Here is a 16,269-nt window from a genome sequence, read left to right as displayed (position 1 = left end):
GAATCTACTCTACTACCGTTGGAACATCAAGAAGAGGATACGTCAAGAAGAAACAAGTACCAACTACATTCACCCAACAGTTTTTGTCTACTCATCAAGTCAACGCTTTCCGAAGAATATTTACAAGATTATGGACTGACAGCTGAACCAAAAGTGTATCGCGGTGAAGATGCAGCTAAACACTTTGTTGACGAGCTGTACAATATAGCTGAAAAAGTAGAGGCAATTTATACACAGGTAAAACCTATGACACCTATGTCACCCGATGAAGTTCAAGAATACGATTTATCAACATCATGTTATTTGTGCAAGAAAACATTTACAGAAGATAATCATAAAGTGCATGACCATGACCATCTGACTGGAAGCTACAGAGGTGCTGCGTGTAACGCTTGTAACTTAAACTATAAAATTCCTAACTATATTCCAATTGTAATGCACAACTTAAGCGGCTATGATGGACATTTTATAATACCTGAATTAGGAAGGGACAATGGTAAAATTGATGTATTAGCCGTAACGATGGAAAGGTTTATAAGTTTTCAAAAAAGGTTGGTAAAATGAAACTCAGATTTCTTGACTCCTACAGATTTATGCCTTCTAGTCTTATGAAACTATCAGAAAATTTGACAAGAGAAAATTTAATAGAAACAAGTAAAATAGTAGACAACAACAAATTGGATTTAGTTCTTCGAAAAGGAGTCTTCCCTTATGATTACATCGATGGATTGCACAGATTTGACGAGACATCACTTCCTCCACCAGAAGCCTTTAGCAACAAGCTGAACAATTCAGAAATATCACCAGAAGATTACCAACATGCATGCAGAGTTTGGAACGAACTTGATATGGAAACATTAGGGGATTATTCAGATTTTTATGTTAAACTCGATGTTACTTTGCTTTGTGATGTGATGGAGGAATTCAGAAACACCTGTTTAGGAGCATACGGATTAGACCCTCTTCATTCTTACACCTCTCCAGGATTAGCTTGGCAGGCTATGTTAAAAGAAACCAATTGCAAACTTCAACTTTTAACAGATATTGATATGGTGCTTATGGTTGAGTCCGGTGTCAGAGGAGGATTGACTCAAAGCGTTGTAAGACATGTAAAAGCCAATAATAAAGATCTGCCAAACTACAACCAGCAAGAACCATCAGTTTATCTTGGGTATTTTGATGCAAACAATTTGTATGGATGGGCAATGTCCAACCCCCTTCCATATGATAACTTTAAATGGATAGACCCAGAGTCAATTGGAGATATTGTTCAAATTCCAAAACATGGTGACAAAGGATATATATTAGACTGCGATTTCGAATACCCAGAACATCTACACGACCTTCACTACGATCTTCCTCTTTTACCAAAAACTGAAATCTCGCCAACTGGAAAACATCCTAAATTAATGATGAATTTAAATAACAAGCAAAGATATGTAGCGCACTTTTGGACTGTACAACAAGCACTTGAATTAGGACTTCGTCTAACCAAAGTACACAGAGTTTTGGAATTTTCTCAATCTTGCTGGCTGAAACCCTACATCGATTCCAACACTACAAGAAGAGCAGCAGCAACGTCAGCCTTTCAGAAGGACTTTTTTAAATTAATGAATAATGCCATATTCGGTAAAACTCTGGAAAATAAAAGGAAACACAAAAATGTAAAACTTGTAACAGATGCTAGGAAATTGGAGAAACTTGTACAGAAGCCCAACTTTGGATCATCAGTAATCATTAATGAAAACCTTGTTGCCGTATCTATGAAGAAAACTAGTATAAAAATGGATCGACCTTTGTATATAGGAATGTCAATATTAGATATATCAAAAACGCACATGTATGATTTTCACTACAACAAGATGGTTGCACATTATGGAAGAGAGAACATAGTTATAACTTACATGGATACAGATGCTTTTATTTACAAGATAATTACTCAAGATATGTATAGAGATCTTCGCACATTTGTATATAAAGATGAATTTGATTTTTCTGACTATCCTAAAGATCATCCAAACTACGATCAAGACAGAAACAAGAAAGTATTAGGGAAATTTAAAGATGAGGCTAACGGAGTGTTACTTGAAGAAATCGTGGCACTTATATCAAAATTGTATGCTGTGAAACTACATGATGACAACATTATAAAAAAGGCAAAAGGTGTAAAGAATTTGTATTTGAAGAAAAATGTACTTTTTGAAGACTACAAGCAAGTGTTGTATGAAGATAAAGTTTTAACTGCACACTTTAACACAATCAGGAGTTATAATCATCAACTATACAGCGTGACAGAAGTTAAGAAGGCGCTCTCCTGCAACGATGACAAACGACACATCCTACCAGACCGGATCCACACACTTCCATTTGGTCACTATTCCCTTAACCCTATCGACTAATTACCTTTTCATCGTCCTACACCACTTATCCTTTCTCCTTTCCGTAAAATTGGGGGAACACAGCATTGCCCGCTGTGTTCCCCCTTTTTTACACAAGGTTTGAATGACCTTGACCTATATAAGGAGATGTAAGAAAAAATGAAAATCATTACTTTGCCAACATTGACAGTAAAAACACAACATAACTATATAAGGAGATGCACGAAAAAATGAAAATCATTACTTTGCCAACATTGACAGTGAAAACAACATAATGGCTTTTAAAGAAAACATTGTAAATGAGCTACACAAACCTGCAAGAGTAAACTTTCCAAGAAGAAATACAACTGTAAAAGGAATAAATGATTTGTATCAAGCAGATTTAATTGAAATGCGGCCATATAGTAAAATAAATAAAGGACATCATTATATACTTACAGTGATTAACTGTTTTACCAAAGTTGCAGATGCATTACCATTAAAGGATAAAACTGGTAAAAGCGTAACACAAGCCATGGAAATCGCTATAAAGAGAGATAAAAACAAAATGAAACATTTACAAACTGATGATGGCAAAGAATACTTTAATAAAAGTTTTTCAGAGTTAATGAAAAAATACAACATAAACCACTACTCAACCAAATCTGAAAAAAAAGCGGCTATAATTGAAAGATTTAATAGAACGTTAAAAGGAGCGATGTATAAAATGTTTTCAAACAGAGGAGCCTACTTATGGATTGATATTTTACCAAAGTTAATAAGTGATTACAACAACAGGTTTCACAGAACTATTGGAATGACGCCAAATGAAGTAAACAAGAAAAATGCTAAACTTGTATTAAAAAGAATAAAGCACAATACAAAACCTAAAGTTGAAATAAAGAAGCCTAGAAAATTCAATGTAAATGATAAAGTTCGAATAAGTAAGTATAAAACGATATTTACTAAAAAATATCTACCTAATTGGACAAATGAAGTATTTACCATATACAAAGTGCAACCAACTATACCAGAAACATACATATTAAAGGATAATAAAAGCAATTTGTTACAAGGTGCGTTCTACGGACATGAACTATTGAAATCTACAGTAGGTGATGTATATCTTGTTGAAAAAGTGTTACAAAGGAAAAAAGACCAAGTTAAAGTACGATGGCTAGGTTTTAACAAAAAAGAAGATTCTTGGATACCTATAAAAGACCTAATTTAACGGGAACAGCTCATTGTATCATTGGATTTTGAATAAGATGGAGATTGTTCATCATAAAGATCAATTCAACATTAGTAATATTGATGATTACACTGTTGATAACGACACAATCAACATTGGCAAACATGGTAGTTTACTTCCAAACACAGTCAGATGTATTATAAGTGGTCCTTCAAACTGTGGAAAAACTAATGTCGTATTTAATTTGATTACAAATCCTAAAGGATTGAGGTTTAATAACTTATACATATTTTCAAAGTCACTACATCAGCCAAAGTATCAATTGTTGGAGAAAATCATATCGCAGGTGTCAGGTGTTAACTTTTATAAATTTAACGCCAGTGATAAAGTTTTGCAACCAAACCAAGCTAAACCATATTCAGTATTTCTATTTGATGACGTTTCATGTGAAAATCATGATACTATTAGGAACTATTTCGCCATGGGAAGACATAATAATATTGACAGCATATATATAGGACAAACATACAGTAAAATTCCAAAGCAGCTTATCAGAGATAATGCAAATGTTATAATTTTGTTCAAACAAGATGAAACCAACCTGAAACACGTATATAACGATCATGTAAATGCTGATATGTCATTTGATAAGTTTAAACAAATTTGTGGAAAAGCATGGGCAGAAAAGTATGGATTTTTGGTCATTATGAAAGAACAAGCCATAAAAGACGGACGATATAGAATAGGGTTTGATAAATACGTTCTGCTTCACTAAATATCACTATTTCAAATCAACACTTCGTACTGTAAACATGGCAAGTCAAGAAAAGCTCTTAAAAGAAATAAAATCACTTAGTGATTCTATTAGACATAAAAACAGAGCTCTGAAGCTAGGTATAAGCGAAAGAGAAAAGTTTATAGAATCAACATTTAAACCTGTTACTGATCCTTTAAACAGATTAGTTAAAAATATTGAAAAACCTTTCGAAGGAGATGCTATTCTACCAATTTCTAAGTATGAAAAAGAATCAAGAGGTTATGAACAATATAAACAATTTCAATCGACTGAAGAAAGTGGTGAAAGCGAAGAAAGTGAAGAAACAGAAGAAACAGAAGAAACTGAAGAAACTGAAGATTCAAGAGAAAAGGAAGGATTTTCCGCACGTTCAGAAGAAGGATCTACTAATCCTACAAATTTAAGTACATTAAGCACAAACATAGCATTCAAAGGGAATTTGGGCAGAAAATATTTATTACAAATGTTACATTCAACACAGGCTAATCGAAGATATCACATTTATGGAGCTAGACTTGAAGACAATGGTATTATGATTGGAGACAGTAATTTGGATATTGATGAAAACGATAACATCCTTATTGGTAACCAAAAATATAAAGGTACAACAGGACTGTTTGAACTTATTTTTAAAAACAAACCTGGTAAATATACCAAAAAAGACCTATCAGTGTTTAAAAATATACTAAATGATACAAATGCACATAAAAAGCAGTATTCCAAAGATTTGCCCATTTATCGAAATCGATCAATAAAATACACAAGTGTCATAGCTGATCTTTTTCCAACACAAGTGAAAAAATCTCAACTTAAAAGAAGAGCTATATCTACAGCTGAATTAAATGTGTTACACAAAAGACCAAGAACCAACGAACCTACATCTTCAGGGAAAGGATTATTAAAAAGTCTATACAATACCAACATAATATATTATAATGATGTCAATAAGCTGGTTGATCGAATGAGATTATTACATGAAGCCATGGAAGCCGGTCATACCGGATTGGACAATGAATGGGTAGCTTTAATCGATGAACTACGAAATCGAAGGATTATTGCTTAATCATCGCATATAAAAGGAGGACAAGAATCGAGGGAACTCAGTTGAATCATGAGCGTGGACAAGTTTGGAAGGTATTCCAATTTTGGAGAAAAACCAAAATCCAATGGTAAAAGATATAGTTTACCATTAACAGCTGAAGGAGATTATAACATAAGCAGCAAACGATTGAAGTTTGTAAAAGATCCAGAAGATGATAATGATGCAATAAATTTGAAAACTTTAAAAAGTGAAAAATTGTTGAGCTTACAACTTCAAAACGACTCTTATAATGCCAAGTCTCATAGAATAACAAATGTTGGTGAACCAATAGAAAACTCCGATTCCGTCACCAAAGATTATTTACTTTCAAAACTGTCAAATACTTTACAAGTTAATAATGAAGTTTACGATGTTAAAAACAGAAGAGTTACAAACTTAGCTGATCCTGTCGATAGTCAAGATTCAGTCAATAAAGGATATTTACATTCTATAATCCCTGAAAGAAAAGAAGATAGATTCTCTTTTTATAACTTTGTTATAAATGATATAGGATACCCTAAAGAAGATTCGGATGCAGTTAACCTCAAATATGTTAAAGATAATTGTATTATTCACGATAATGAACAAATTGATTGCAAAGGTAAAATATTACATAAGGTTAAAGAAGGATTAAAACCAACAGATGCTGCCACTGTAAGTCAAATCATGTTACAAAAGAATGGAAATTGGCATGCTGAGAACAAAAAGATAACTAATGTAAAAGGGGGAGTAAATCCTGAAGATGTGGTAGTTTTTAAACAAGTTCCTGTAATAACCGATGAATATAAACATAATAATATAAAGACTACCACTTTTGATTGTAAAAACTTACCATTAGCAAATGTTCATAATGCAGTTTTACCTCACGAAGCGGTAACTTTGGATCAGATGAAAGATCATATAAAAAGCCAGTGTATAATAAAAGATGAACAAAATGAAGAAATATACACATGTAATAATAAAAGAATAACAAATCTTGAAGATCCACAACAAATGGATAATGCTGTCAATGTAAACTATCTTGCTAGACTTTTGGGTACTGTAATGTTTGATTTTCACAATATGATACCAGCATATCCAGGACATAACAAAGTGCATCCAGATCAAAGAGATCAATGGATTGATAGGGTTATTATGAAGCAATATTTTATGTCTAGCAGAACAAAGATGCTTAGAACTAAACCTGTAGAAAGATTTCACCATTAGAAAAATGTTTAAAATACAGTTTTACCTCACGAAGCGGTGACTTTGGATTAGATAAAAGATAATATATAAAAGCAAGTGTTAATAAAAGATGAACAAAATGAAGAAGTACACACATGTAATTATACAACATATTCAAAAATATAACAAAGAAGATGATAATACAAAAAGTATAATATGGATTGATAAAGGTACATAATAAGAAATCAATTCATAAATGAAACATTCATTGTCAAACACTTGAGGAGTGAAGCCGATGTGGGTACATTCCCCTATAAATAGAGATGTTAAAGGTAAAGCACATCAGTCGTGATATAGAGAGCTTGAAGAGAGGAAGAGGATTGACATCATCAGCAGTTTCTCTATTATCTAAACCAATTGGAGCAATTGTTAACAAAACAATAGATTTACTACCAGTAGAACTGCATTTGCCTGGAGGATATCAATACTGTGGACCTGGAACAAAATTGAAAAAACGTCTGGAAAGAGGAGATTCTGGAATAAATAAACTAGATCAAGCTTGCAAACAGCACGATATAGCATATTCAAAGTTTGCAGATACAAAAAATAGATCCATAGCGGATAGAGCGCTTGCTGAAAAGGCTTGGCAAAGAGTAAAATCTAGTGACGCAAGTTTTGGTGAAAAAGCAGCAGCTTTGGCAGTAACAGCAGCAATGAAGACAAAAACTACGTTTGGAGGAGGAAAGAGGAGGAAAGGCCGAAAACGAACGGTTAAAAAGCAAGGAGGTAGTATTAAAAGGAAAAGAAGGAATAATCAAAATAAAAAAAACAAGAAACCAACAATATGGTCAATGATAAAAAAAGGAGGAGGATTATACTTAAGACCATACCGTGTGTATTAAACAAGAAAAAACAAATACTAATTCCAAACAAAGAGTTGACAAATAAAGAATTAATTATATACGCTTCTTGTATGAAAATACCATTTTTTAGAGGAGTGTTTATGAAAGATGCATTGCCCGGTAAAATATGGAAAAATGAGACTGGAATAGTTAATTTAGAAAACAGTGAAGGTCCTGGCACTCATTGGATATGTTATAAAAAAACTTGATCAAATTATTTATTATTTCGATAGTTACGGTAATATGCCACCACCTAAAGAGCTTCAACGTTACTTTCGCACAGCAAAAGAAGTATTTTACAACTATAACAGAGAACAACCTGACGATACAACAATTTGCGGACACTTATGTTTAGATTTTTTAGCTAGAAGCGTTAGTCAACTTTAAGATGTCTTCCTATACGGTCTCATTGACCGGCACTTCATCAACTCTGCGCAGTATTCTATTTCCAGCTCTACGATTGCAAAAAGGAAGATTATGGGAAGCTGCATTATTGGATTTAACAACATACAATTCTATTCCAAATATTTCTGAAGGAGTCAATAACAAATTACACTATTACAAAAGCAAAAATAATTTAGGAGAATTAACACCAATGAAAGAAATTAGTTTACCGACAGGATCTTACGAAATAGACCATATTAACGAATTTATACAAAAACAAATGAAAAACGAAGAACTTAACGAACTTGTTCAAAAGGAATCAGAAAAAGAATATATAACAATAAGAGGAAATAACAATACCATGAAAGCTGAAATAACTTCTTCCTATTATATTGATTTTACTCAAAAACATTCAATTGGAGGATTATTGGGATTTTCTGAAACAACTCCAATACTAGAACCTAAAAAGACCTATTCTGGTGATAAAACTGTAACAATACTGAAAGTTAATACGATAGACATTACATGTAACATTATACAAGGATCATACAGAGATGGAGAGAATAGTCATATATTGCACACATTCTATCCGACAGTCGCCCCAGGTTTTAAGATTGTGGAAAAGCCACAAAACTTGGTGTACCTTCCCTTAAACACCAGTGTGGTTTCAGACATCGTGTTGAACATACTAGATCAAGACGGAAACCTCATAGACTTCAGAGAAGAACGTATTACGATCAGGATTCACATAAAAGCATCCACCTAAACCATGGGATTGTCATTCAAGAAGAGAGAGTTGTCGGGTAAACACCTAACTAGCTCATCATCTGCAAAAGGATTAACTACTGAAAACATTCAGTTTTTACAGGATATTGGAATAAAACTCATTGAAAATGGAAATACTGGATATAGCACAAGGACCGACATTCGACGAGACTTTATGGGAAAAGGAGTATCACACGCACAACCCCTACGCTTCGTCAAAATTGAATAATAATGATGAAATTAGAATTCCTATACAACAACAGGATATTTACACTCTTCCGTGCGAAAGTTATCTATATATTGAAGGAAGAGTAACAAAAAAAGATGGAACAGCTGGAACCACCGTTCCTTTTATCAATAATCCAATGGCATTTTTATTTGATGAAATTAGATATGAAATATCTGGAGTAACTGTGGATTCTACAAAGAAAGTAGGTTTAACAAGCACATTAAAAGGATTAGCATCTTTGACACAAAACGAGAAGAATTTGTTAAGAATTGGAGGATGGGTTGCACCCGATAACGACACAATCACCCCTGATTCTGCAGGGAACTTTGATTTCTACATACCATTGAAATTATTTCTAGGCTTTGCTGAAGATTACAGAAGAGTAATAATAAATGTGAAACAGGAATTAGTGTTATTAAGATCATCAAATGATAAGGATACTATTTGCGCAGCAGCTGGAACCACTGATGCAAATTTAGACTGGAATTTAACTTTGGACAAAATCGTTTGGAGAGTACCACATGTGCGATTAAATGACGAACATAGAATAACACTGTTGAGACAACTGAAATCAGATAGAGATATTGTAATACCATTCAGAAGTTGGGAATTTCATGAATATCCAGTTTTACCTAAAACACAAAGACATACATGGACTGTAAAAACATCTACTCATTTGGAAAAAGCAAGATATGTAATATTTGCACTACAAACAAAAAAAAGGAATAATATACTAGCTAATGCCGGCCATTTCGATCATTGCAAACTAACAAATTGTAAAGTGTTTCTTAATTCACAATTTTTCCCTTACGACAACTTTAATATTTCTTTCACTAAGAAGAGGTACACTGTTTTGTATGATATGTACGCTAGATTCCAAAGTTCATACTACGGGAAAACAAACACCCCGATACTGTCTCCCGAGCAGTACGAATCAAAAGCTCCAATAATTGTAATAGATTGTTCAAAACAAAACGAATCTGTAAAGTCATCAAGTGTGGATATAAAAATAGAAATGGAGTTTGAAGAGAACGTTCCTGATGCAACATCTGCATATTGTTTAATTTTGCATGATAAAATTGTAACGTACACACCATTGACGGGATTAGTCAAAACAGTGTTGTAAATGAGTTTCACCACAACCACCAGTCGGCTATAAAAGGAGGAGCTTCGCACACCACCAATCAGTCTTTGCTCGTTCGTTGAATGGGTAACATCCTACACTACATCATGAGTAAAATGAGTTCTCCATCAGTCGTTCAAAAGGATGCAGAGGAAGCAGCATTATTGGATCAAGAAAACCATCAAGAAATCGTCAATGAAATAGAAGAATTTTTAAAGTTTCGAAAACAAGAAGACAAAGAAAACAAGGAGGACAAAGAAGAAAAAACTAAAAAAAATGGCACTAAGAGGAAGCGGAAAGATGAAGATACAATCCCAATTAATATTTTGAAAGAAGTTTTCCTACGCATTTACTATCCTATCTCACTATGTTTGGGTAAAAGTGTAACAGCTGGACTAATGAAATCATCGGAATATACACCTACAGTAATCTTGCAGCATGGTACAAAAATGGTTATATTTTCTGAAACGGCATGGGAATCTTTTCTAAAACATTTAAATCTAATTGAATGTTACTTAAATACTAATGTTTGCGGAAGGAAAACTAATATTCGACTTTTGGATTCTGACAATGAAATTGACATAGTAAAGAATCGTGGAACACTACAAGTACGATTTAGAGATTTAACTCAACATGAAAGTAAAATTTTACTCTCACGTGAAGAATTCTACATTTTAATGCATGCAACGTCTCCTATCTCTAGATATATGAAACAACTTGTATTCTCAAGTTCAATCATCAAGGAGTATTTAATTGACACACTAGAAAAACAACCGGAAAGCACCATATTATACGGACACGTGGATACATCTATTTTTAATAGATTGCCTCATGAAGTTGGTATGTGGAGACAGTTAAGGAACTTCGAATCAATTGATGAAGAAGCGATAGAAGCTGTTGAAGAATATGAAACTATAAACCAAGAAGAACCAGCAACCCAAGAAGTGTAATTAAAGAAAACAGTATAAAAGAGTGACCAAGGCGCGGTGTGAATTCAGTTGAACACTATACGTGGTGGTGTGTAGATAGGGTTAAACATTATGGATATGAAACCCTGTGTAATAGAATTTCAAGCATTTCGTGATAACAAAGATGAATTTGTGATAAAAGAATTAGTGATTTTAGATTTGATTACACATGTCGTATACCCGTTTATATTTGAAGCTCCATTTTCAGTAAACCAATTGAATGACAAAGCAAGAAGAACAAACAAATGGATAACTAAACATTTTCACCATATTCAGTGGAACGAAGGATTGATAAGCTATAAGCACTTGAACAATATCATGTATCATTTTTCTAACAAGTTTTCCCATATTTATACAAGAGGATCGGAAAAAAGACAATGGATACAACAATACACATATCACGATGTTTTCGACATAAGAATGGACAAGGATCATCAAATTAATTATGGACCTATTTGTACTTTAACAGATCACTCTTATCGCACAGTAACACAATGTGCACTACAAAACGCATACCGATTAGCTAATTTTCTAGTTCTTCACTATTGGGACAAAAATAAATTCAAACAGCAACAGTGGAAGTATTACGAAGGAAATAGCAGTGGAGGGGGGAACGTGTGCTATAAATACAGTGGACAGTCTCAGGATCCTCATCAGTATTACTCCAGACATCGCAGAGGCAACATCTCACAGGGTAGTCCTAATCAAGAAAATGGCTTCACAACAGTTTCTCCAGTCTTTGGTGGATCAGTTCAACACCCAGTCCAAATCCAGCATTCTAAGTACTAAGAAATGTCACGAATTGAAGGAACACAAACACTACATCGTTCACGAGCTGAAGAAGACAGAAACTTCACATGGAGACGCAATTTTAGCATCACTGAGCGAGGCACCGTTTTCACCAGGTGATGAACCGAAATTTCAAGTTTATCTTCCAAGACGATTTGTGCAGCAACTACAAAACGAAGACCTGCGAGGTATTCAACCAGGATCCCTCTATTTGGTATCACACGGAGTTTGCGGAAACAATTCCACTGAACTATCTCTACACATCACCCATCAATGTTAGTTTTAAGTTTTTTTCTGTAAATAACCATCTATGTACATATGTTTGTTAAATGTTTTTGTCATTAAAAAAATAAATAAAAAAATTAAAAGAGGAAACAACATATCAGCATATAATTAATTCTATATGCTGATATGTTGTTTCTTTTTTTAAAATTCAAACAAATGACCTTGAACTTTTTACTATAAATAACAGGTCCTACACGCAGTTGCTCTCAGTCTTGTTTCAACAATTCACCGAGCATCATGTCACAGCGTAAATATAATTTACCTTTTGTTTACAAATCCAAATACGATTTGGATAACTATTGTTGTAATTTAAAATGTTTTAGAAAGCCTGAGAGTAAAGTTGATGGAAAAGCTTGTAAAAAATGTGAGTCTGTTGGCTATTGCAAATGTAGGTGTAAAACATATCAAGACAAGCATCAAAATTACATACACGATCTAACACAAATGGTTAACCTACTATGGAAAAATGTAGACTAACTTGTGGCAGATGCATGAGAGCTGCTAACTCTTGCACTATAAATAGCAGCTCACAACACATTGCTTTTCATTCTTGTTTTAGAATTCAGTCGAGCAACATGTCACAGTGTAATTCAAATTCATCTTTTGATCCCAAATCGGAATACGATTTAAAATACTATTGTTGTAATCTAAAGTGTTTCAAAACACCTGAATGTCAAGTAGATGGAATGGCTTGTAAAAAATGTGAATCGTTCTCCTATTGTCAATGTAATTGTAAAACGTATCAAGAAAAACGGAAACATCACTCACAAGACAAGGGACGTAGAATCAAAATACTTTTAAAACGGATGGAATGATACCCTCATGATGCTCTCCCCCACCTCTACTACTTTCCCCCACCCCTACTGCTTTAGCTCCGCCCACTTCGTCAGGGACCTGCACTTCTTTACACGCAACAGTCACTTCGCATCCAGCTCTTCACCAGTCAACTCAACCTTTCTCCTTTACTTTGCACAAGATGGCCAACCTACAACAACAACAACGACAGTGGACAAGCGATATTGAAGACTCTGACCTACACCAAGCATGCATCGAAGCAGAAGAGCAAGAGCGAAAACGAAAGGAAAAAAACTACTTCAACTGCTAGAGGAGGAGAAAGAGATTCGCCGCAAATTTGATCGTGTTTGGTGCGCTCAGCCTCGAGACAACATCGAATGGGCCGAGCACAATGCAGACATGGCAAGATGGAAAGAGCTCCATAATACAATAGAGGAGTTGAAGAAGTAAACATCCAAATACACAAGCGTCGCCGAGCTACACAAAACGGCCTTTATAAAGGCCACCAATAACCTCATTCGTTTTACACTTTAGCAGACGCTCACTCTAGATACGCACGTTCGCACATGTTTTCCTTATTAATTGTAATAGTATATAAGTTATTGTCATCCCTCATGTTTTATACAAATAAACAATGAACAAAACAAGGAAGCTATCCTACACTATAAGTGTAGGGTAGCTTCCTTTTTTTAAAACACAAACAAATGACCTTGAACATCATATGATCACCCTCATCTAAATCTATCATTTAATTGTATAAACTGTGTTTCGCTCGTTAAACAATTAAAACAGTACCCACATACGTCACAAGTGACATACGACCAAAACCACCTGCTCTTACGTAATTTCCTCCGAATGCCCTTTAAAATAATTAACTTTGTAACATCTGCTAACATCTGCCCGACAGCTGTTGGCGGTGAACTGTTACTATGACACTACTTTATCTGTTAGACGGTTCCTGTAAATCTAATAGTTTCTGAGATACCAACGGTGACACGCTTAAAGTTATTCACCCTTTACATGGAGAATCCCGTCAATTGTTAATTTCATACAAACCATTGGTTGAACGGAAAAATATTTCTCACCAAGCCAACCCAAGAATGTACTAAATCCAGAGGTTCATAATTTCAAATCTCACAATTGTCAAATAAATACAAACATAAGTTTGTATTAACAACTCAAAAATAATTGTAATTCAAAAAGTTTAGTACAATGAGAGTGTGATCAATTTTATTCGCTTGAAATGGTGGTTCCATGCGGAAAATTGTGTACTATTTTCAATGCAAATATCTCTATTTGAACGAAATCTGACATTACTATCCAAGCTTTATTATTTTGATATGCAATACTATAATAATATTGTAAAACTGAATAAAAACAAAAACAATTTTTTTATAATTGTATAACCAAAATTTATTAAAAAATAGTATTGTATGTCAAACTGGTTATCGTAATTGCATGTATGATACTATTTGAATTCATTGTGTTAAGCTGTGACACTTTTTTGTAATTATTGTTTTGTAATACTGTAGGCCTAATACATTGTAGTATTGCGTATCAAAATCCTGTATATTAAAAACTTGTGCAAAACTTATGACAGAGCCTGACCATATTACTGGACTGAATTACACGCGGGTTGTGTACCAAAAGAATAGATTATCGGTCCTATATGCGCAGGTTTTATTTGTATTTTGAGAATATTTATGTTAATCGGGTCAAAAATGGAAGTTAAACTTTTCTTATGGTGATTTAACATGGGGTTAATTCTATATATTAAAAGACAAGCATGTTTATTGATAACCTTTTTTCTCAGCTCCTGTGCATGGTAGAGAAAATCTACATACTGTTAGAAAGATATTTGCCTGTATATGTGCAGAGAATCCCTTCATAAATTAAAACAGGCTCAAAAATAAGCACAACATATTAATTTAAATTAAAAAAAAATTACATGGGTTACCTTGTTGGTGACGAAATAACAACAAAATATAAACAGAAAATCAAAACAAGTGGAAAAAATTCCAATCACATGTTTTATTTAGAGCGTGGGGTGAAAGGGAAGTTTGCACAATACATAGTTTTGGTCGAGTTTTTCACCACGGGCTCTATTAAGACCTATTTGAAATCGTTTATTTTATGCTTTAAATGGCCATTTGGCAATGCTCGGTCCTCTGATATTGTAAAATGACATTGTAAAATACTGAATATTTACCGTTTTAGTGATTGTCGCCGACGTTGTCGGTTGTCCAGCTGTTGAGTCTGGTCCAGCAGCCTCCAAAACAGGACTATTCTGTCCGGCAAACACGAGAACGAACAATATGGTGGCATTGATCATTCTCGTCTCCTTGAAAAATTAAAAATATTTATAAAAACAATTTACTCCTGTTGATGTTTATAAAAACAGAATAATAGCGAGAACAGTATCAGAACGTTACCCTATGCTATGTTGTACAATTATTTTTCTAATGCGATATTACATGTTACCCACTATGTTTACTTACCTTTAGTCAGAAGGCTGTGCAAGTTGTGAAACGGATGGTGCCTAAATAGTCGTTGGCGTACATATTATGACGCACGTCAACATACGTGTGTATATGGGGCAATTAAAGCAATTTGTACTACTGATGGATAGCAACATATCCACTTGTATTTGGCATCAGTTCAAAAATACGTCCATCACACAAGTTTATTTGACAGATTTAGGCCCCTGTTAGGCCAGGCCATACTCACCTTACCTTGCTTATTTTTTTCACTAGCATTACCCATGTGTTTGAGAGATACATTACAGTAGATACACTATGTGGCTAAATTACAGGATCGACTAAGCAACACAAGTACCTCTCATCCCATTGTAAATTAATTGTTCAGCTTGTTTTTGTGTCTAGTTCGTGTACGTCCACACTGATCGCTGGGGTAGATAAAATTTTATTTCAATTATTTAAGGGTTATTTTCATGTTAAGCAGTTCGAATTAATAAAAAATGCCTCAAAATTCATAAAAACCATCTATACATTGTAGTTGTCATTCTCTTTCCATGAGAACATACCAATAAAACTATTTTCATTACTTAGACGATTTAAAAAAATCCAAAGCAGAGCCGGAGTTGATACAGCAACGGTCAAAACCCCATTTTTTCTATAATCATTGACATAGTTTTAGAATAAATAATCCATGATAAAACTTTTGATTAAATCTTACTAATATTATAAATCTGAAAGTTTGTGTGTGTGTTTTGCTCAATCACGCATAAACTACTAGACGCATTGGGCTGAAATTTGGCATGATGATAGCTCACATTCCCGATTAACATTTAAGCATATTCTTATCTCAAAAATCTTTTCGGGCTCCACCCCAGTGTCTCTGTAGTTCCCCATGTTAACCTTATGAGTATTCATATTTAAAGGGAATAAAAGAATTTAGTCAGCTGTTTCAAATAAAAAGG

At 33.9% G+C, this 16,269-nt stretch overlaps 1 protein-coding gene across 1 annotated transcript in view; it reads right to left on the bottom strand.

The window, feature by feature from the left end:
• Positions 1–15,380, bottom strand: part of LOC129002862 (uncharacterized) — a 31,566-nt gene extending 16,186 nt beyond the window's left edge. Inside the window, exons 1-2 of the mRNA XM_054430962.1 lie at positions 15,329–15,380; positions 15,040–15,171 (exon numbers count right to left, since the gene is read on the bottom strand). Coding sequence (XP_054286937.1) covers positions 15,040–15,162 — 123 coding nt within the window. The 5' untranslated portion in view covers positions 15,163–15,171; positions 15,329–15,380. The remainder of the gene's footprint in view (positions 1–15,039; positions 15,172–15,328) is intronic.
• Positions 15,381–16,269: the final 889 nt, after the last annotated feature.

This window comes from Macrosteles quadrilineatus, unplaced genomic scaffold (genome assembly GCF_028750875.1).
Source record: "Macrosteles quadrilineatus isolate MER2022 unplaced genomic scaffold, UCM_ALF_1.0 Scaffold_9__3_contigs__length_116548681, whole genome shotgun sequence".
Classification (NCBI taxonomy): Eukaryota; Metazoa; Arthropoda; class Insecta; order Hemiptera; family Cicadellidae; genus Macrosteles; species Macrosteles quadrilineatus.
Note: the sequence above shows the minus strand (reverse complement) of the source record. Positions and strands in the feature narration are given on the sequence as shown.